Source organism: Tiliqua scincoides, chromosome 5, assembly GCF_035046505.1.
Source record: "Tiliqua scincoides isolate rTilSci1 chromosome 5, rTilSci1.hap2, whole genome shotgun sequence".
In the NCBI taxonomy this organism is placed as follows: domain Eukaryota; kingdom Metazoa; phylum Chordata; class Lepidosauria; order Squamata; family Scincidae; genus Tiliqua; species Tiliqua scincoides.
Window position 1 is genome coordinate 49,953,895 of NC_089825.1, and position 21,663 is coordinate 49,975,557.

At 44.8% G+C, this 21,663-nt stretch overlaps 1 protein-coding gene across 1 annotated transcript in view; it reads left to right on the forward strand.

The window, feature by feature from the left end:
- The window catches only part of LOC136652241 (lysosomal acid phosphatase-like), a 33,695-nt gene extending 17,023 nt beyond the window's left edge, over window positions 1–16,672 (forward strand). Inside the window, exons 2-8 of the mRNA XM_066629169.1 lie at window positions 1,844–1,996; window positions 2,409–2,507; window positions 6,114–6,218; window positions 8,483–8,615; window positions 10,045–10,127; window positions 12,227–12,337; window positions 16,580–16,672. Coding sequence (XP_066485266.1) covers window positions 1,844–1,996; window positions 2,409–2,507; window positions 6,114–6,218; window positions 8,483–8,615; window positions 10,045–10,127; window positions 12,227–12,337; window positions 16,580–16,672 — 777 coding nt within the window. The remainder of the gene's footprint in view (window positions 1–1,843; window positions 1,997–2,408; window positions 2,508–6,113; window positions 6,219–8,482; window positions 8,616–10,044; window positions 10,128–12,226; window positions 12,338–16,579) is intronic.
- Window positions 16,673–21,663: the final 4,991 nt, after the last annotated feature.

Genomic DNA, 21,663 nt, shown 5'->3' on the forward strand with positions numbered 1-21,663 from the left:
AGACCAAAGAGGCTCATCATCGTAGTAGGCTGGCTAGTTGAGGAAGTGGTGACAGAGGCTCAGGAAGATGGGCACCCCAAATCCCTTACCCCTATTATCCCCCGCCAACACAAATTGCAATCACACACACACACACACACACACACACACACACACACACACATACATACACACACACACATACACACACTTATACTTTTTTTCTTCCATAGGTTGGAATGAGCCAGCAATATTCACTTGGACAACTGCTAAGGAGGAGATATAATCTGTTTTTAAGTGCTGTATACAGCCCAAAGGAGGTGAATATTGGACCAAAAAAAAAAAAAAATCACTTTTCCCTGTTCATTTAGCAATAGCCTTTATACAAATGCTTTTTGTGGGTATTAAGGACAAACAGCAAGAGATGGCTAAACTCCTTCTGGCTTCAGGATCTGTCCTCATGCTGCTGCCAGGAATGGGAAGGTTTTCTTTTCCCTACCTGCAGCCAGCTCAGCAGTCCTGGGAGGTCTGGGGGGTCCAGGGACCCTCCACAGGGCTCCCTGTGGCTGCCTGTGTTTAAAAAAAAAGTAAAAAGGGCACTTCCAGTTTTTGTGATGAAACTGGAAGTGCCCATTTTCTTCTTTTTTACACTTTTGCAGCCATGGGGAGCCCTGCAGGGGGCTCCCTGGCCCCCCAACCCCCCAGGACTGTAGTGCTGGCTGCAGATAGGTTTTTTAAAAAACCCTCCCATCCCCAGCAGCAGTGTAATCCTGGGGATTGAGTTGTTGCCTTCCCCCGCACCCCACCCCTTAAAGGGGCAGGAACAAGCGCTTCCCTGGGTGGTGGGTCATGACCCACCAGTTTGGGAACCACTGTGTCAGACATTTCAAAGTCTACTGGTAATAAAATAGATTTCCCAAATAAACAGTTTATTGGCCCTTATGTCCATCTCTCCGCATTCTGCTTTGCATTGTGGCAGTGGTGTAGCTAATGTTTGTATAGCCCGGTGCCATGCTCAAAATGATGAAGTGATGTCACAACTGGATGTCATGTCACACCCGGGCTTTTAAAAAAGTGAAAATTGGGGGAAAACCTGCTTCCTCCCCCCCCCAGAAGCTTTCCACCCACTTGCTCTGCTACCACCCCCCAGTCAGTGGCATAGCTAAGGCATCTAACTGCTACCTGGGGTCAAATAAGATTTTGTACCCTCCCACAGGTCAAAAGCACATTTAATTAAGTAAATAAAAACGGTGCCCCTTATTGGTTAGAGACACTGTGCTGGGGTGAAGAAGGACAGTTATTTTCTCCCTGCTAAATATAAGAGGATTACCACTTGAAAAAGTGCCTCTGTACCACTTGAAAAAGTGCCTTTACTCATTTAGCAGGAACACTGTATTATGATATATGGAAATGAGAGCTGACGCATATTAACACCTTATTGGTTCCATGCTGCATCATAAAAACATCTCATTGGCTCTCAGAACAAACAGTCTCATAGGTCAGTTTTCAGTCAAGGAAATCCACTTTCTGTTCCATAAGGCAGTTGTATTTTAATTTTCTGGTTAATTGGCCATAACATTTGATAGAATATAGATATTCCAGTGAGGTTGTTTCATTGCATTCTGCATTAAATTACGTTTCCAATGATATATAATATGATGGTATTATTTGTACATACCCATTTTTTCACAATTTTGGCCACTAGTGTCAAGTTCAGCTTGTTACCCCTCTAAAGCTTGTTGCCCGGTGCAACTGCTACCCTCTGCACCCTCTTAGCTATGCCACTGCATTGTGGGAAGAGGGATGAAAATAGACACACTGCTCTGAGCTACACATTTCTATTCTATACATTTTTCTATTCTAGATTTATGTTCAAAGCATAGATCTTGATCGGGCCATTATGAGTGCCCAAGTCAACCTGGCTGGTCTCTTTCCACCCACTGGCTGGCAGATCTGGAACCAGAAAATCCCTTGGCAGCCTATTCCTGTTCATACTGTGCCTCTGGATGATGACAAGGTAAGATAGCAGGTGATATTGGAAGGACACCAAAATGACCACCTCCTCATGAGTGATTCTACCCACTACCCCAAGAGCTTTGGGGAAGGGGCCCTACGCTTTGTGTGCCAGCACTAGCAGAAGATAATCATTGTGACTATTCCAGATTAGTCTGTTGTTGACAGGGTGTTACTACAGCAGAAGAGCCTTCTGCTGTTGTAAAATGGCTGCCGATTTGCTCAGGTGGCCAAGCTTCATCTCAGGCCATTGTGGGAACTGCTGCTGGACTTGTCTCCTTTGCTACCGGATCCTCCTCTCCCCACCAGATTTGACTCAGTATTTTGAGGGTTGGCAGCCCAATCTACCTACTAGACTTCACGACTTTATTGCAAATGCATTTTACTTTGGCTAATAAATATTATTTTTGTTTCAGTTATTAAACCTTCCTCTAAGCAACTGCTCACTTTTCAACACTCTGGTTAAGGAAACCTTGAAGAGAAAAGTTGTCCGGGAAAAAGTGAGAGCCAAGATGGTAAGAAAGGCAATGAGTCTTTAAAATATATAATTTGACAACCAGACTCTTTCCAATTCTTGAAGTGACATTTGCAGCATAAGGGATATCTGGCCCGTTTCTTTAGTCATATAATCATTATTGATGGCTTTTTCCAGGTCTTTTTATTACTTTATCAAATAATTCTTTATTTATAGAAGTTTAATTTGTTCCATGAAAACTGCACGTAAGGCAATGTAAGACTTATTTAATAGAAATCTTGTACTCATAGGATCCTACGTTATTCTTTCCCATTCATTCCTGGACCCAAAAATTCCTCCTAATCCAAAGATTGGCCCAAGTAGGCCACCAAATGATACCTAATTAGCAAAATAACACAATTCATATACAACTATTTATGTAATTACCTTAGGGTTCCTTACAGTCCAATCCTATGGACCTTTTACACCAGTGGGACTAGTGTGACAGCCCAGTGACTGCACAATGATCGTGCCGCTGCCAGCCCATTTGAGCCCACTGCTGTAAGGCAGCTGAAGAAGCAGATCCTTGCAGCCATGGATGTGGGGAGGTGCCAAGGCATGTAGGTTGGCATGGAGGGGTTTGTGGGTGGGGGAGAGGGAGTGACTGGGTGGGGGAGGCATCATCAAATTTATGGTCGTGTAATGAATTTACAGGTATGAATCTGATACCTTGTTACCACAAAATCTTGTAAAAGGATTGCAGAAGGAGTGGGGAATAGAGCAGAAAGGGAGCATGGAGGAGACGATAAACTGTCACCTATCACACTCTTCTCCTCTACACTTTGTCTTCCGCTCCATTCCTTTCTTCCTTCCTGATGGAGGATGAAATGTGAAGGTAGGCTACTATCCCCTGTGAATCCACCTAAGACAACTGCCTCATTTTGTCTCATGGGCCAGCCCTGAGAAAGGAAAGTAAAACACATACCTAAGGTACTCAAGTATAAGTTGATAAGTTGAGGGCAGGTTTCAGCAAAAAAAATCGTGGCATTTTCTATGACCCTTGGATAAGTTGGGGGGGGGCTGAAACTTAGCGGGGTGTCTGACTATAATTTTGTCTGATTTTACCCTAATAATAATAATAATAATAATAATAATAATAATAATAATAATAATAATAATAATACAGGCATTTATATACCGCCTTTCTTGGTTGTCAGATTTCTCCTCAGACTTTAATTCAAGGCAGTTTACATGGGCAGGCTGTTCTAGGCCTAGGCCTAGGCCTGAATCCTAGGCCAGGTTCTGAAAAATAACCTACCAATAATTGTTACCTAAGAACTGTACAGTCTCGAATTTATTAAAAGTATAGTAAAAGATCATAAGACACATTTTTATTCATTAACTTTTTTCAATTCTGCTCTTCACAACCTTTTTGTAAACACTATCAGAGTAAGTGCACTGTAAACAACATACTGGTAGAACCATTAAACAAATTCATCTTTAAGGTGCCTGGTGCGTTAAACCAGAGGCTCAACATATAACATACAACTTATAACACATAACTGGGAGCGTGCAATTCAATTCACAGCAGAGAGACAAGCAACAAGGAATGAGGGTGACCAAGCGCAACTGCACTCAGTTGCAACCTCATTTACTCAGAAGTAGACCCATTGCTTTCCATGGCTGTTACTCTTCCATAATGGTGCACTGAACTGTGGCCTTGGACTTTGTTTCAGATGGAACTGAGGATTACATCCTGGTGTTTTAAAAACCAGACCTCTGCCAAACATTTGCCAAAGAGAAGGAGACTTGCTTGATTTAAATGGAAGCCTTGAGCACTGGCTTACGTTTTTTCCTTTTAGAGGTGTGAAAAGGTTTTTTACTTTTTACTTTTTTAGAGGTATGAAAAGGTTAACTTTGGCTGCAGCTTGCCCTGGAGACAAATTGCTCTGTAATTAACTCTGCGTTTTCCTCTTGCCCTCCTCTGGGCTTCTCCTGGCTGCCAGGATATGCCTGAACAGCCCTTACCCCTGAGTGACCCGCAGATAACTTGAGGAGATGATTTACACTTGATTTATAGGCAGAAATTTCTCATCTTCTAGGCAAGTATCTATGGTACTCATGGAACAATGGCCACCTTTGCAGTGCAAATCAAAGCCTATCCCATCAACTGGAGTCCTCTCATGCAGAGAGAGCTATTTCTATGACAACCTCTATAGTATGGAATGAGCTATCTTTTGAACTTCACCAGGTTCAGGAATGTGATTTTGAAGGATGGATAGCAAGGCTGATGGGGATAGCAAGGTGGAAGGGTAGAAGTGGGCAGCAGTTGCTCGTCATCCTTGCCATTATTGTCTGCCTGCTCACTTGTCCACCCTCTCCCCCAGTGCCCAGTCCCCACAAAGAGATCATGGAACATAATGATAAAATCCCTGTCTCTTCAGGCCTTAGGCTAGTGGTTCCCAAACTTACTAGAGTCAGAGTAGCCCTTTAGCCTCTTCTTTCCAGTTCAGCCAGGTGCCAAGATCTCATGAGATCCAAGATAGCAATTCCTAATTTTGTGAGATTTTGCAAGATCCAAGATGATGGCACCCAAATCTCGAAGAACTCGTGAGATCCAACATGGTGACACTCAAACCTCACAAGACTGCACAAGATCTAAGACAGCAGCACCCGGGAGAACAGGTAGTTGGGCCACCGGGTACATCCAGTGGCACCCCTATGAGTGCATTGTGATGGCCTAAGTCTGCGGTTTGCAAACTCTCCTGGAGTTTGAATCCTGCAGTAAGTCCTTGCGGGGGTGGGGGGGAGGCAGCAAGGGTGGGGGGAAGGCAGCCACACAATCCTCAGGATTGCACCGCTCAGGGGGGCTGCAGGGACTGGAGTGCACTCACCAGTCCCTGCAGCAGCCGTCCTGGGGTGTGGGGAGCTCTGCACAAGCGTCTGCAGCGCTCCCCAGGCATCTAAAAGCGAAGATGGAGCGATCGCGCTCCACTTCCGCAAAACCAGAAGTGCAGCGTGATCACTCCACTTTCACTTCTGCTGACCTGAGGATACCTGCAGAGGCTCGTGCAGGACTCCCCACACCCCAGGACAGCTGCTGCGGGGACTGGTGAGTGCACCCCAGTCCCTGCAGCCCCGTTAGAAGTGAAAGTGGAGCGATCGCGCTCCACTTCCGGTTTAGCAGAGGTGGGGCATGATCGCTCCACTTTCACTTCTAAAGTTTCAGGTAGCCCTGCAGACAGTCACGCAGGGCTCCCTGCACCCCCGGGAGGCTGCAGGAGGCTCTGGTACACGCACCCAAGCCCCTGCAGCCCCCTGAGCGGCGCGATCCTAGGGATCGTGTCACTGCCTCCTCCCTGCCTCCTGGCTGCCCCTGCCCCTTAAAGGCAAAGAGGCCAGGGCCCTCAGGCTGGGGCGTCGCGATGCCCCAGTCTGAAAACCTCTGCCCTAAGTCATCACTTTGGGTACCCCTATCTTAAGCAGTTGATATTTTTAAACAATTGTATTGGTGTTATTTGCTTCTCATTTTTAAATTCAACTTGATTATACTGGAGTTGTATTCCATTTTGATATTGTTTTGACTCTGTTCCTCATCTTGAGAATCTGCCTTGACCAACTGTTGTTCTTTTCTCCTTTCCTTTTTTTTTTTAAATTAAACTTTCAGCAATTGTTTACTGTTCTGGCAGAATACACCGGATATGATGCGAGAACTCTTATGAATTTTAGCAATCGCTATTTCTACAATATGTACGATGCTTTAATTGTCCAGGTACTTCCGATAAACTATTATTCTGCATTCAGCTCCAACGCAAATAACAATGCAATCAGAAGCTACCCAGGTCATGCAGGGAGTTCTGCGTGAATAATAACAAACAAAAGCGTGGCAAAGGGATGCTCTGTTGGCACCATTTCTTGGCCAGCTTGACTAATGACAAGGATGTGAGGAGAAACTTTGATCCAGATTTAGGAATGAGCTTGGCTGCTTCAGGTTTGGATAGCCCCTCCATGGACTGTCAAAACCTGAAGCACTGAAACATGTTTTCAGTAGACTCCCTCAAAATATTTGAGGTGGGTCCACATCTACGGCACCAACTGAGGTTGGGAAAGTGTGCAAGCAGGTGCTGTCTGCCTCCCTTTCTTCTTCAGACCATTGCCATCAACCATCACCATCCTTGTAGGGAGACTAGGCCTAGAAGAAGAAGGTGGGTGACCAAAATAGCAGGTCATGATGACAAGGAAGAACCACTGCATACCCACTTGGTTGTCCTTCCTCTACCCAATCCTGATAGTAGCAGCAGTTTGTGGTACGAAGAGGAGGAGAAGGGCAGGAGGATTCCAATAGGCAATAAACTCCCTGCCAGGTCATCATAACTGACCAGGCTTGAATAATATCTTCCACACATAGGTTAAAAATTAACTATAAGGTGAAACAATTCTGCAGTTGTTTCACTGCACATAAAGCACATTGTACTTGCCTCATGGCAAGAGTCAATGTTCATTTATGGGAACTCAGTGTAATCACCCAGTTCACTTGGACATAGATCCAACCCTGACCTTACACTGGAAACCCTTAAAAAAAAAAAAAAAAAAGGAGGACTCCTTGGGTCTGGTTATCATGGCCTGTAAGGGTAACATGTGTGGCAGCTTCATATAAGCAACTGCTTGGAGAGACACCCAGGTAGTCCAGGATCGCAGTGGCACCCATACTGTGTCAGCATAATGCAAAAATTGGTCCCCAATGTCCAATTCAAACATGACCATTGTTCCACTGAAAATCTACCTCCAGTCATTCTGTTCCACATTGCTTTTGTAATACCTGGATGTTTCGGTCAGATGGCCCCAGGTCCAGGCCAACACCACAGCTGTTACCAGTAGAGGGTAGCGCACGCACACTAGTGCTACCTTCCTCTATAAGCAGACACATCACCTCTTCCCTTGCACAGGGGATATGCAAAGAGGGAAGAAGGTTGCTAGCAGCTCCTTCACTCATCCTGCATCCCCTTTGAAACCTGAAATGGTTGTATTGATAGCTCCCCAATGTGCCTCTTGCAGGCTTCTAAGGAACTCAGCACCAGAGAAGGAGTGCAGCAACATCTTCCTTGTTGCCCGCATACCCTTCACCACAACTCTTGTTTTCCTGATCTTAAGATACACCCTAAGTAGTGGGGCAGGCACTGAAAGTTGCTGCAGGGATCCAAGCTAGTCTTTGCTCTACCACAGTGACACTGGCCTGTGAAACTAATTTCTTTGCTAGAGTCTGCATTAGTTGCCTCCATTAAGAAGAAATATCCCAAATAGTAAGGTGTATTAGGGAGCAGTCCTCTGCCTGTTTATTTCAATGTTCAATTTACTTCCACCATCTGCACCTCCTAGGTTGCTTCCCTCCCTTTTCTGAGAAACATGATCCAGTTTTCCTATCTCCCATCCTTCCCCCGATCCACTCTCCATCCATCAGCTCAAGGACAGCCTTAGGAGCTGCAGGGCCCAATGCAAAACATTTTTTGTGTGGGGGGGGGGAGGGCTACTCACCAGGATGAGCAGCAGTTATTAAGCACCTTTCAGCAGCGTCACCATCAACTGCTTCCGGGGGGGGGGGGCAATTTCAAGCCAATCGGGTTATGGGGCGGGTGGCAGGAGGAGCTGACCAGCCGCAATGTGTCTACTAGACAGTGAGGTGCCAGCTGCGGGTGCTCCATTCACTACCCCAGTGCAGGGCCTCTTCAGGTGGCAGGGCCCGATTTGGCCAAATTGGTCAAATTGCCATAAGGTCAGCCCTGCATCACCTCATTGCGTTTGTGACAGAACTGACTTGACATGCCTCTAGAAAATGTTTCAGCTGGCCTCCTGCTTAACCTGACGCTTCTCGGTTTAGGTCCTTTAGTAAAAAGTCTCAAAGGCTTTTTTGAGCCTTATATAATTGTTAAGTCCAGTCCATAACTTGTTAATTGTTAAGTAAGCCCATAGGCCCATAAAGCAACAGAACGGAAATGGGCACTGGGAATACAGAGCTCTGTTTGTCTGTTTGTTCTGTAGAAATCTCATGGTTTGCGTTTACCCAGTTGGGCCAACTGGGCAGTACTGGAAGATATGAAGGAAACGGTGTTATTTGCTCTAAATATACTTTATGGAATATACCAAACAGAAACAAAATCACGATTTCAAGGAGGTGAGCAAAAAACATTGCCATTCACTGTCACATGTATGCTACATGCCCAATTTTGTGTCTCTGTCTAATGAAAGGAATTTTCTAAGATCATTATGCATGGAATAAATATGCTCCAGAGCTTAGCACCACTGCAGGATCTGCTTTGCTCCTTGAATCATAGACTGGTATGGTTCAGAAAGATGTTGGAGGTCATCCAGTCCAACTCAGGTCATCTCAGTGCAGGCAACGTCTACAGCAGTTTTCTTCAGTCTGTGAGCTGTGACCCCAATGGGGTTGCAAAGCCTCCTTTGAGGGGTTGTGGCAACCTTTTTTCAAAGCCTGTGCAAGAGAGGGCTGGGATCCAATCCAGTACTGCTTTGTCAAAACCGAGTTCTTGATATGAACCTGCACAGCCAGTTCTTGCTGTCTTGCCTGGGCAGCCCCTAAGGCCAGCCCTGCTCTGGCTGCTACGGTTGTTGTAAAGACAAAAGTGGTAGGGGGAAATGGGGTGGGTGGGGCTGGGTGGATCAGGTCCCAGGAAGGGAGTGGGATTGGCGGTGGGTCCCCAGTATTTTATGTTATGTTTTTTATTTATTTTATTTGTTTGTTTTTTGGGGGTTGTGGCATTAAAAATGTTGAAGACCACTGTTCAACAGCATCCCTTACAGGTGGTAATCCAACCTTTTCTTGAACACTTCTAACATGGTGGCAGATCATTCCAGTGCCAGACCAAACTTACAATTAGGAAATTCTTCCTTCTGCCTAATCTGTTTCACTGTAGTTTCAACTCACTGGTCCTAGTCCTGCCCTTACAAGCATAGCCAGTCCTTCCTTTCTTCCTTGAAACCATCCTTCAGATAATTGAAAATGGCTGGCATAGAGTACCCTCAAGCCCACTTCAGGCTCCATGGATATGTGGATACAATCAGATAGAAACAACACCATTGATTTTCTGTTAAGCACCTAGCTCTAAAAAAAAAAGGGATTTTCATGACCAAAAAGGCTTTAACCTCCACAGAGTTTAAAATGTTAAACTAGGACTGTGGAAACTCAGGTTCAAGTTCCCACTCAGCAGTGGAATTTCCTGGGTGACTGTGGGCCAAACCTATCTAAGAGGGTTGTTTTGAAGTTCAAGGATGGGTGGAGAAGCCAACTGCTACTCTGAGCTCACTGGAGCAAAGCAGGATACTAGACATGTATACTCAGAATAGTATACATGTCTATAGAATGCTCAAGAGCTACAGAAACTCTTCTTTTTTCCATTGCTTCCTATCTGAGGTACACTGCTAGGATTCAGTCTTGCCTTGAGTTAAGCTCTAACTTCTCAGTCACCTTCAGCAGCAAAAGAAATCCTTCATCACAGCAACTGGGAATGGAAGAATGGCAGCTGAATATGTTGAAATGCTTCTTGTTTTCACCTGCTTGATTATTCTTTTCCATCCCCCTTAAGGAGTCCTCCTGAAAGATATTCTGGAGATGATCACAACAGCTGCTCAGTCTGCTCCGGAGCCAAAAATGGTCATGTATTCAACAGTAAGTTCTGGGATTTTAAATGGGCCAACTCTGCAAATACATCACATCTTCTTGTCACTTTCTAGTGCTGGCAAATTGTGAATGGTATCAGTGATTGATAATTCTGGATTTGGAACTACCAAGAATCAGTACAGCACCCTGAGTTTGTGAAGGCAACCTTACAGCAATCCTCAAGTTTCATGTATATAGGTTAAAAGACAACAACCCTACAAATTCCATTTAGAGAGGTTAGCACAGCCACTAAGGCCCAAATCCTAACCCATTTTCCAGCACTGGCATAGCTGTGCTAATGGAACATGTGCTGTATCCTGCAGTTGGGTGGCAGTCACAGACCCCTCCTCAAAGTAAGGGAATGTTTCTTCCCTTCCCTTGGAGCTGCATTGCCCTTATGTCGGTACTGGAAAGTGGGTTAGGATTGTGCCCTAAGTTCCTCTCCAAAGACGTCTTGGTAGAGAATGGACTAAATCCTTGCTGCTCCACCCAAACTTTGGAGTAAATTGCAGCATCTGGAATAGATTAGATTCTACAGTTCGTTCCAGGCATGTGCAGTTATTGTGACTAAACATCTCCAGACATACCTTACAAACTCATAGCATATGAGGTGAAACTAAGGGCACAATCCTAACCTGTTTTAGGCCCTATTCATCCCTAGGCCATGTGTGGCTGTGCCTTATCTGCTCCAAGGCCCTTGCACATTACAAAGAGTGGAGGTATTGGTCATAGGAGGTGGCCATTATCTGTAGCACAGTTCAGGGAGATTCTAGCTCATGCTTTGCCCACATCTCATGCAGGTCAGGAAGGGACCTGGAACTTTCCAGAAAGCAGCAGGTCCAGGGTCCATTCTATATATACTTTTACTATAACGGAATCCATTTATAGCTAGACCCATTGATGGTTTATTTCCAACCTTTCTTCCCCATATGCTCAATCATAAGGATTGTGTATACCCATGTGTTGGAGGCTTGTCACGTGAAGATGAATCAGTAGCAAACATTTCCATGGGAACCAGCCCACACAATGAATGAATTCAAGGGTGGCCCAAACATCCCAGCTCCTGAGACAACTTACCAAATGCCATCTCTCCCAGTGATGTCTAAAGAGGCCAGTGATCTGTAATAGGTGATCCCTTTTGGGAACCTGTTCCCATCAACACATCTGCTGAGGAACTTCTGAATGTTGCCCCCCCCCCCCCCCAGAATCCCAGCACATTGTGGAAGATTTGTGGGGCATGTTCTTGAGCATGCACACAATTCATGCAGACACCAGCCAGGTCTTTGGGCAGCTGTTGCCTCTTGAATGCAAAATAGGACTACAGAATACACAAGTAACACTCCTTAGGGAGTGTAGGAGCAGATCAGAAATGATCAGGATACCATTTTCACAGGAGTTTTTGTTTCATTATTGATCTTTCATTCTGAGCCCTCTTCAGACAAATTCATTTGTCACAGAGTCAAGAAATGTTGGCTAGCTGGCATGCTTCTGTTTAGTCATGTCCCATCCCCTGATGCAGATTGCAGACCCTTTTCATGCCCCTCCCCCAGACATCCCTACACTCTACTGTGGATGGCAGGTGCTGAGTGTGGGGAGAGTTCTCCCCTTGATTTCTGACCCTGACTGGCCAATTTGCCCCACTCCCCAGATAAGGAACAGCCTCTGAAGAGGTCTTAGGACTTGTATCCCATGTGGTTAGGGGCAGATGATGTTGCTATGTGGCTGGGAAACAACAATACTGTTCACAGAACACATACAACCCATTCCTACCCAACTTTCCTGCGCCAAAATAGCCATGCCAATGGGGCATATCATCCTGCGGGGGGGGGGGGGTACAATAATTGGGGCCTCTTCAAGGTAAGGGAATATTTGTTTCCTTTCCAAGGGGCTGCATTGCAGCTGCATCAGTGCTGGACAGTTGTTTAGGATTGGGCCATGAGTGCATGTTCATTCTTCAAGAGTAGACTCTGTGCATGCAATCCATCCACTCTTAAACATTTACAGTTTAAGAGAAGATATTGCACCCATGCAGGCCCACACTACTCATTCACACATGCCACACCACTTTCTTGCATGAGAGTTTTGTGCTTTTTCTTTTCTTTTCATAGCATAGTAGGACAATCATTGCCCTCCAGATGGCACTCAATGTTTTCAAAGGCGAACTACCGCACTTCTCTGCTTGCTACTTTTTTGAACTATATCAAGAAAGCAATGGGCAAGTATTCTTTCATAGATGTGTTGAAAGAATGGTTTATTGGGTTAAACATTTGGAAAGCAAATCGTGTGCTCAAAAGAGAGTGAATATGGTATTTCCCCGATGGTATTTGTCATCATCTGTGCGTTGATAAAACAAGATGCAAATAGCTCCATGGGAGAGGTGATGCTGGGACACGCCACTTTCTCAGACCTCGGAAAGCTGGTGCTGAGATAAATGGGCAAATGACCTGACTCAGGACACAATCCTAACCAACTTTCCAGCAGCAAGGTAAGGGCAATGTAGCTCCAAGGTAAGAGAACAAACATTCCTTTATCTTGGGGAGACCTCCGTGACTGCCACCCAACTGCAGGATGCAGCACATGGCCCATTGGCACAGCTGTGTCAGTGCAGGAAAGTTGGTCAGGATTTGGGCCTCACTCAAAAGCAGATCTGTATGTTCAAAATGTGTTTCCTGCATTTATGCTGAAGTCCAGCTGTTGCAAACATAGATGCCTTTTAAAGACAGAAAAGGAGGAGGACTTCATGCCACAGTTGCGATCAGTGTTTTACCCCCCTACATGAATCATTTGCATCACCTCATGTGTAAATACTAACCTAAGATGGCAGATGGCACACTTGAATTTCAAGACAGAGGCAAGGATGAGCAGTACAAGACCAACACTGGTGGACCTAGAGGGGGGCAAATGGGACAAATGCCCCAAGCATCAACCCTCCAGGGGCGCCTCTGGACCCTCGCCCCCACATCTGCCAGGAGGAGCACCCAGGGGCGCTGCGGAGAGGCAGTCTGCTGCCTCTCCATCAGCGCCTCGGCACTGACTGAGCCACCCCCCTCCCCTCCTCCTTAATAGGAGGATAGGAGACAGGTGCCCTAGAGAGGCACTGACGCTCTAGGGCACCCATCTCATCTCCTCCTATAAAGGAGGGGGGTGGCCCAGTCTGCGCCGAGACGCTGCCTGAGAAAGCAGCTTCCCACTGCCTCCCAGGAGTGCTCCTGAGCACCCCTGCTCCACCTCTGAGGGCATCCCTCAGAGGCGGAGCGGAAGTAGCGCACGCCCCCTCCAACTTCAGAGGAGACGTGTGCCATTTCCCGGCCTGGGTCACCCCTGCTCCGCCTCAGAGGGCGTCCCTCCGAGGCAGAGTGGAAGCGGCGTGCACCCCCTCCAACTTCAGAGGAGAAACATGCCGCTTCCCGGCTCCCACGGAGCCTTCCACGCAGCTTACAAGCTGCGCGGAGGTCTCCACTGCAGTGGTCTGGGGCCGCTGGAAGCAGCCCCAGACCACTGCCATGGAGACCCCCACGGCACAGAAGGCCCTGGGGGGGCCTCGGCTGCCTCTTCCATTCCCCCTTGTTTTCAAAGGGGGAACAGAGGAGGCAGTTGCACGGAAGTAATTACTTCCCGGTCAGGTGCGCAGGGGGTGGAGAAGGGTGCGAAATGGGGTGTGGGAGGCAGAATACTGGGGGTTGCCCTGGGTGCAGGGACCCCCAGGAACGCCACTGAAGACCAAATATATGTCTGCTTCCTACTGTAGAGAGACTTTCAAGACTTTGCCCAATCTGCATGTATCATGTCCCGCTGATGTTCAATCCACCCAGTTTCAGATCCAGCAAGGAACTCCATTCAGAAGGATTAACAACTTTCTCCCATTCCAGTCAATAAGACTAGATTTAAAAGAGCTTAACTTTTGCTGGATTCTGGATTGTCTGTTCTTCAGAATACGTTGTTCAGTTTTTTAGTATATCGGCATGTTATATCCACTGCTCTTCTAAACACCCCAAACCACCTTTCCCCAGTAACTATTTAGACAACATAAATGCAGTCTAGGGTTTAAGAACAGTGAATTCTATTGCAAACTTTGATATCCATGCACGTGAAAGAGGGGGTTACAGTGCAGGCGTGGGGGGGGGGTGTCATGCTGCTCCCAGCTGTACACACTTATGTAGGAATAATCTCTTTGAATTCAATGGGGCTTACATCTGAGTAGATATATGTAAGATGGTGCTGAGGGAAGGCTCAATCCTATTCTCCCCCGCACCCCCTCCCCCGTTTTCTGGTTCAGCCACACTGAAAATGAGCATGCTGTATCCAGCAGGGGGTGGGGGGATCAGGAAGCTTCAGAATGGGAAAGGTACTTAAGGGCGCAATCCTAACTCCTTATGTCAGAACACAATTGATTTCAATGGAACTTAACCACAACTAACTTCCTTAGTCATGTCAAATCTTGAGATACAGCCCACTGCTCACAAGCCTTCTGAAATGCAGAGCTGCTTTTCTGAAAAAGATTGCACAGTATTCAAGACCATGATGCAACTTTCTTCTTCCCTTGGGTGCCACAAAACCAGTCAACACACTATTGAGATGCATTTTCGGAATAACAACTACGATGACGTACCCGCACCAGTCACTTTGCTGGGATGTACAGATGCATGTCCACTGGAGAAATTTAAAGAATTGGTGTCTCATGTCATACCAAAGAACTGGGAAGAAGAATGTCGCCAAAGGTAATAGCCCTATTTATCTATTACATTTTGGAGAGATGGGTAGGTGTGATTTTTTAAAAAAACAAAAACATAAATCTGGGATATGTGGGGAGGGGCTATGTAGGTGGGTTTTTGACTAGTTACTCAGCTCCATCTGCTGGGCATTAATGGTTACTGCATCCATTTGATCAAACCTTTATACTTTTCAGCCAAACTTGGGCATTTTCCATGAGCTTGCTTATTATTTTACTACCCCCATTTCTTTCTCCAATTTGCTTAATTCTTATTTTCTTCTGGGTGTTAAATAAACTAGTTAGATTTTGACTCTTTGCTTGCCTCATCCACATTCATGGGTAATTCTGATGATTGTCACCCCTCATTGTTCTGCAAACGCTAATGTTGGTTTGATTTTCAATAAAACCCTCTGGGGTTCATTTCTCTCCTGGAAAAAGGATTTATCTCCAGACAGACACTCTCTGTCTGGTTTCTGTAAACTGACAGCCCAATCCTATCCACATTTTCCCGGGAGTAAGCCCCATTAACTCTAATGGGACTTACTTCTGTGTAGACATGCATAGGATTGGGCTGTGAGACAGTGGCAGCAGATACAAATTACCAAGGTTTTTCCCCATTCAGCTGTTGACCCAGTAAAGAAAGTGCGGAGCCAGAAGGAGTGTGGGCACTCAAACTATTAGGCACTACTCCCCATGGTCAACCTGCCTTCTCCCCGACATAGGGTAAACCAGTGTTTGGAATTTGGAGTTCTACCTCAGAGATATTCTAATGCATTTGCATTTCATTAGCTCTGGAGAAGGACAACAAATCCTAAGCACCATAGGACTGGTGAACAATGGAGGAGAAAGAATTTCTTCAAACTATCTCATGTTGTCTTGGCAAATTATCCAAGTTTTTTTCTGTTTGGATAATTTTGGATCTAATTTGGGATAGGCTGTCAGCAACTTTTCCACCTCTAATTTTAACCCTTATTATGAAGGTGACCGTGGAAACAGCTGCCTAGCTCAGTGTTACGTTTACCCTCCACCTTACCACTTCACATGGTTCACTATTTAAAGTACCACTGGAAGTAACTGGTGATGGGGTTACTGGGTTGGGAGGCCAGATGCAACATGCCAAACACCAGTAAGAGGCTGAGGGTGAATGGGAGGACTTTTTCAAGCACAGAAAACTCCTCCACGTCAAGTGGAGCGTGGGAGGCGAAGGGCCAGAGAGAGGCCAGACCGGGAAGGAATCCAGCTGGAACTAGGAGTTCTATGAAAGACTAGAACTATTCAATTGTAAAAATCCCTACAATTGAACAGGGAAGTTTAGAACAGCTTGCCTATGTAAACCGCCTTGGATTAAAGTCTGAGGAGAAATCTGATGACCAAACAAAGGTGGTATATAAATACCCGTATAAATAAAACCATGCTTTGGAGCCTCCTACAGCTGTTTGTTGTGTCGTATTCCTGGTCTGACTGCCAGGTGGCAGGTGTTCAGGGGTGCTGCAAGTACCACCAGATACCACCTCAAGTACCACTGGTGGTACCCATACCACTGGTTGAGAAATACTGGCCTAGCTTTTAGGTTCAAGAACTCAATGCTATTTACCGTAATATGTGTCTCTATGAATGAAAACATGATTCAGCAACAGCACAGAATTTCATGGGTCTGTAGACTACTGACCACACATATACAGTGTTTGGAGTTCAGTCCAGAACAAAACAGTATGCAAATATTGATAACACTGTCTCCATGCCTTTCCAGATTCTGAAAGTGATATCAGCCCATTGTTATATTGCTGTTGTGTCTCATCTTCAAGAACAAAAACTACAGTCAAAGGAAAGGCAAAGGAGATAGTCAACCTCTTGAGTAGAAGGCAACAGGATGGCATATGCATTGCTTAACATCCAAAGCACTAGAATTGCACTGTGCTTTCACATGATCTTTGGCATCAAGATTTTCCTCTTCCCTATGATTATTTCATTCTAATAAAAACAGATCAAGCAAAACAGTGCAATCAATTGCCCTGAAGGGGAGGGGGGAAGGTGCCATCATCATTTACAGGTAAATGTGTGACTATGGTAGAGGTAATTGGAAAAAAATTCATCAGAGGTTCATATGGCAACCTTGTTTAATATGGAGGTTCCATATTGAACTCATAAGTACCACTGATTGGCTAGTAGATTTTGGCAACAATCCTATGCACATTTTCCTGGGAGTAATCCCTATTGAACACAATGGGACTTACTTCTGAGTAGACAGGTGCTGTTTAACAGGCAGGCAGCAATCCTGTGCACATCATGAGAGTAAGTCCCACTGAATTCAGTGTGACTCCTCTCTAAGCAGACATGCATAGGATTACCAAGTTAGAATCAATCAAAGTTTGAAGCACATTGGAGGTCATCTAGTCCAACCCTCTGCTCAATTTCAGCCTCTGCTTGAAAACTTCCAATAAGGGAGGAGCCTTACCATATAGAACAAACATGCATCAGGAATTAGACTAGACCCATCATGAATATAGACCCATCAGAAATGTAGACATACCCATCATGGCAGGAAGCTCTGCTCCTAGAATCATGGAATGTTAGAGCTGGAAGACACCAGAACTATGAAGATCAAGATCTCACCTTCATTTGCACGGCAGCCCTCTAGCTGGTAGTAGCTGCAGCTACTGATCTTTTGATATCTTCCCTTAGTTTTCTCTTCTAAACTTCCTACCATCCAGGTTCTGCTTGATTCAGATCCCCTGACCACCTACTGTTTCTTTAAAAAAACAAATTCACTAGGTAACATCATGAATTTGCATAACATACAATTTGAAAAATTGTTTTGGCTCTGGTGTGTTCCTGCACCAGAGGATGGTCACAATTCCATACCTTTATATTTATTATTATTAACAGTATTTATATGCCGCTTTTCAACAAAAGTTCACAAAGCAATTTACAGAGAAAATCAAACAACTAATGGCTCCCTGTCCCAAAAGGGCTCACAATCTAAAAAGATGCAACACCAGCAGACAGCCACTAGAAAAGACACTGCTGGGGTATGGTGGACCAGTTACTCTCCCCCTGCTAAGTAAAAGAGGAGCACCCACTTGAAAAAATGCCTCTTACCCAGTTAGCAAGGGTTTGATTATTTGATGATGAAACAACAATTAAGGATGGTCTTCCCTTCTAACAATGTTTTTATGCTGTCTCCTATCTTCAGAGTTCTAAAATGCATCCTACTTAGAGGTCTCTTGCAATGTATACCTGTCTTTAAATGAAATCAATCAATTAATTAAAGGGCAGTCAATCATTTTAAAAGTGTCAGGTGTCAGTGACAGCCTTACAATCACATTGCATGAATCACCACTTCTCTCTGACACAGTCAAGCATCTATATGGAAAAAGTACTCTTTTTTTTAATTAACACACACAAACATACAAACATATAACATACATTTAGGAGTGCTAAATACCATATACCATTACTAATTAATCATACTATATCTCCTAATCTACTTACTCATCTATTTCTACCTCTTATTGATTTATCCATTTATTTATATAATATACAATAAATTTTCCCTAATGCCCTATACTATATTTTCTAAATATTCACTTTCTACCAAGCGTAAACTAACTTCAATTGCTCATTAATATTAAAACAAAATCTAATTACCAAAATTATCACCTCAGCTATTTCCACTCCAATCTAATTCTCCAGTCTAATTACACTTTTTTTTTCTTTAACATAATAACCACATATAAAACCATTCTTCCACACAAAAAGTGTAGAAAAAGTATTCCTGAAAGATTTGCTTTAGTCAGCCTAGCACAGGCGTGTCCAAACTTTTTGGCAAGAGGGCCACATCATCTCTCTGACACTGTGTGGGCGGGCTGGGAAGAAAAAAGAATTAATTTACATTTCAAATTTGAATAAATTTACATACATTTACATAAATGAATATATTAGAGATTGAACGAATGAAGGTCTTGCAATAGCTCAAGGCCTATAAAAGGCCTTACACAAAGCAAGTGCTTTCCTTTGCTACCACTGCTGCATCACAGATGTGAAACAGCAAGCAGTGGAGGAAGCCCTCATTCTACAGCTCATGCAAGAGGTCAAACAGTCACCCTCATGCTAATAGCAGTTGCATCGGACCAGCTCCAGCAAGTCTCCAGAGGGCTAGAGACTCATTGGAGACGGGGGGGGGGGGGGTTTTTTTTTTTACCTGCAGGCCAGATTGGGAGTCCTTGAGGGCTGCAAGTAGCCCCCAGGCTGGGGTTTGGGCACCCCTGTCCTAGTGCATAAATCTGCTGGGCATGCTCTTAAGGGTAATTTTGAGCTCATGCACTGCCATGTAGAAGTGGCTTTCAGAGGTGAAGCCACACTTGCAGCTCATGGCTACTTCATTAATCTGGATATGCTGAACTGAATGGAGGACAAGAGAACATCTGTCACCCTGACTCAAAGAGACACATGGATCATACAAGTTAGGCAAGCAGGGTGATCAGATACAATGGATGGCAGAGTACCTGTACCTTTAACCATTGTAAGGAAGAGGGAATTTGGGAAGGTGCAGCTTTTAAATTCCTTCCATCTTGAGCTCCAACATTGTGTCCTCCATTGTATCTGGTCACCCTGGGTATAGGGAACAGCAGCTGAAAAGTATTCAGAGCAGAAGACTGCAAGTGATGAAAACAAAACAACCACCAGAGGGTACTCTATGCCTTAAAATCTCATTCCTGCCATCTGTTTACAGTCCAAGCTTAGTCATGTGTATGAAGTAGGAAAGCCCCTTGGGTTTTATAGCAGCTGAAACCTGGTGCCTTCCTGCCACAAGCCTACTAAGGGATACCCACACATGAAGTTGCCGTCCCGTTTCCTGTGCTACAAGGAAATTGTATTAATTCAGGAACGAAGTTGGGAGGGAGCTGTTTTAAAGTCAGTTGTGCATCCCAGCCAAGGTTTTACAATAGCATCACAGGCCATCAAAAAAAAAAAAAATGCAGACAGGGCTTCTGCATCACATGGGGAAATGCCCTGTGCTTGTACAAGCAGGAGGAAAATGATGGTGTGGCAATAATCCCCTCAAAGCACAACAGTGGATGTTGACAAAGTCTATGGGGTGGATTAACCTGAGTTTGGAATCCTTTGGAGGATGCTTATTGTGCTTTTAAAAAGTATTCACCTTATAAATGTTCAAGGAGAAGATAACTGGAGGTGATAAACCACACCTGCTTCTCCCAGGCAGCCAGTCTGGTGCCCAACTTGAGATCCCTGCCCTATCAGACGACTTCAGCCAAATTGCAGCTCTGTCTCTCTGCTGTGCCAAGACAGCCCCAAAATGCTCTTTCTACACACATGGATACAGGTGTTCACACATATGCATACCTTTAGCTGAAGGCAGTAGCTTTTCCATTCCTGGCACTCAAAAGAGATTTAACAGTGGATCAAACAAGAAGTTACAATAAACTTGTGTGTTTGCTCCTTGGGTTTTATTTCTCTTTTTATATAGAGAGCATGAGGGGTGATACTTGCAAAATTGCCCAAAACCAAGATAGGGATATATAGACTCCTTGCCCTGGTTGTGTTCTCTATTTCAAACACGCCCTCCCCAATTTAGCATTTGTTAAATAGCTTCCTTGGAAGCTACAACTAGAACCTTTTTTAAACTAAAGGGGGGGGGGGGGACAGGGGGTGATTGGGATTGGAACCACAGCAGAGGCTATGGGCTAAAGCCCCCTACCCTTCCCACTGCAATTTCAAGCTATGTCTCACACACATGCTATTTAGGGTTTTTGTTTTTAAAGAGCCAAAACTCATTTATCATAACATATAGTTTGGCCCTAAATCAGTAAACCATCTCCTTACAATTCCCACACAGAAGATGGGTCAAGTGACACCCAAGGTCCAGCAAACCAGAGAATGAAAGGCAGAGTGACCAGATACAATAGGGGGCAGAGTACCTACACCTTTAACCACTGTATAAAAGAGGAAATTTTTGGCAGGTGAAGCTTTTTAAACCCTTCCATGCTGAGCTGCACCTGCCAAAATTCCCTCTCCTATATAATGGTTAAAGGTATAGGCATTGTGTCCTCCACTGTATCAGGTCATCCTGGTGAAAGGAATCTGTCAGACATCATGGTATTATGTATTATTGAGCTACCCATCATGGAGATGAAGTGATGGAGAAGTCTTCACTGGTTCACATGTCAGGACACTATGAAAGGTACAGGAGCTCTCCCAGAAGAAAAGCTGATTTTTTTTTTCAGCTCAACCAATGACACCTGAAAGTACATTTGGACTTCCCAGCTTTAAATTAACTCTACAGCTTGAAGCCTGAACCTTTGCATGTAGTCTCAAAAGGAAGTCCCACTGAGTTCCTTAGGTGGGCTTTACATCCAAGTAAGTGTTCTCAGGATTGCAGCCTTAGTCCTTCAACAGTTGCAGGGGCCTTCTTGGTTCACAGGTGGAGCTGGCTCCCTGGGAGTTTTCTCTAGCAAAATCCCTCACACCAGAGAAGCATAATTGGCCCTCTATATACAAGACACAGGAAAAGTTAATTACTTGAAATAGACAGGAAAGGGATAGAGTGTATAAAAAGACTATTATGCTCCTCCTCCTTTATGGTAGGATTGTGCGAGTAAAGGAAGGAAGATGTGGTGGGTAAAGGAGTTAGGTGGTTTGTGGCTGTGTTATCTGATGAGCATAGTGACTTGTGCTACTCTTTGGGATGTCTCCAGGCATGAGCTACTAAATGGGAATCTTCTAGATAGAGATAATGATCCTGTAAGGCCACCCTTGACTGAAAAGTTGCCTACTTCTCTGCAGCCTATTGCAGTGCAGTGCCAGGAAGCTGAA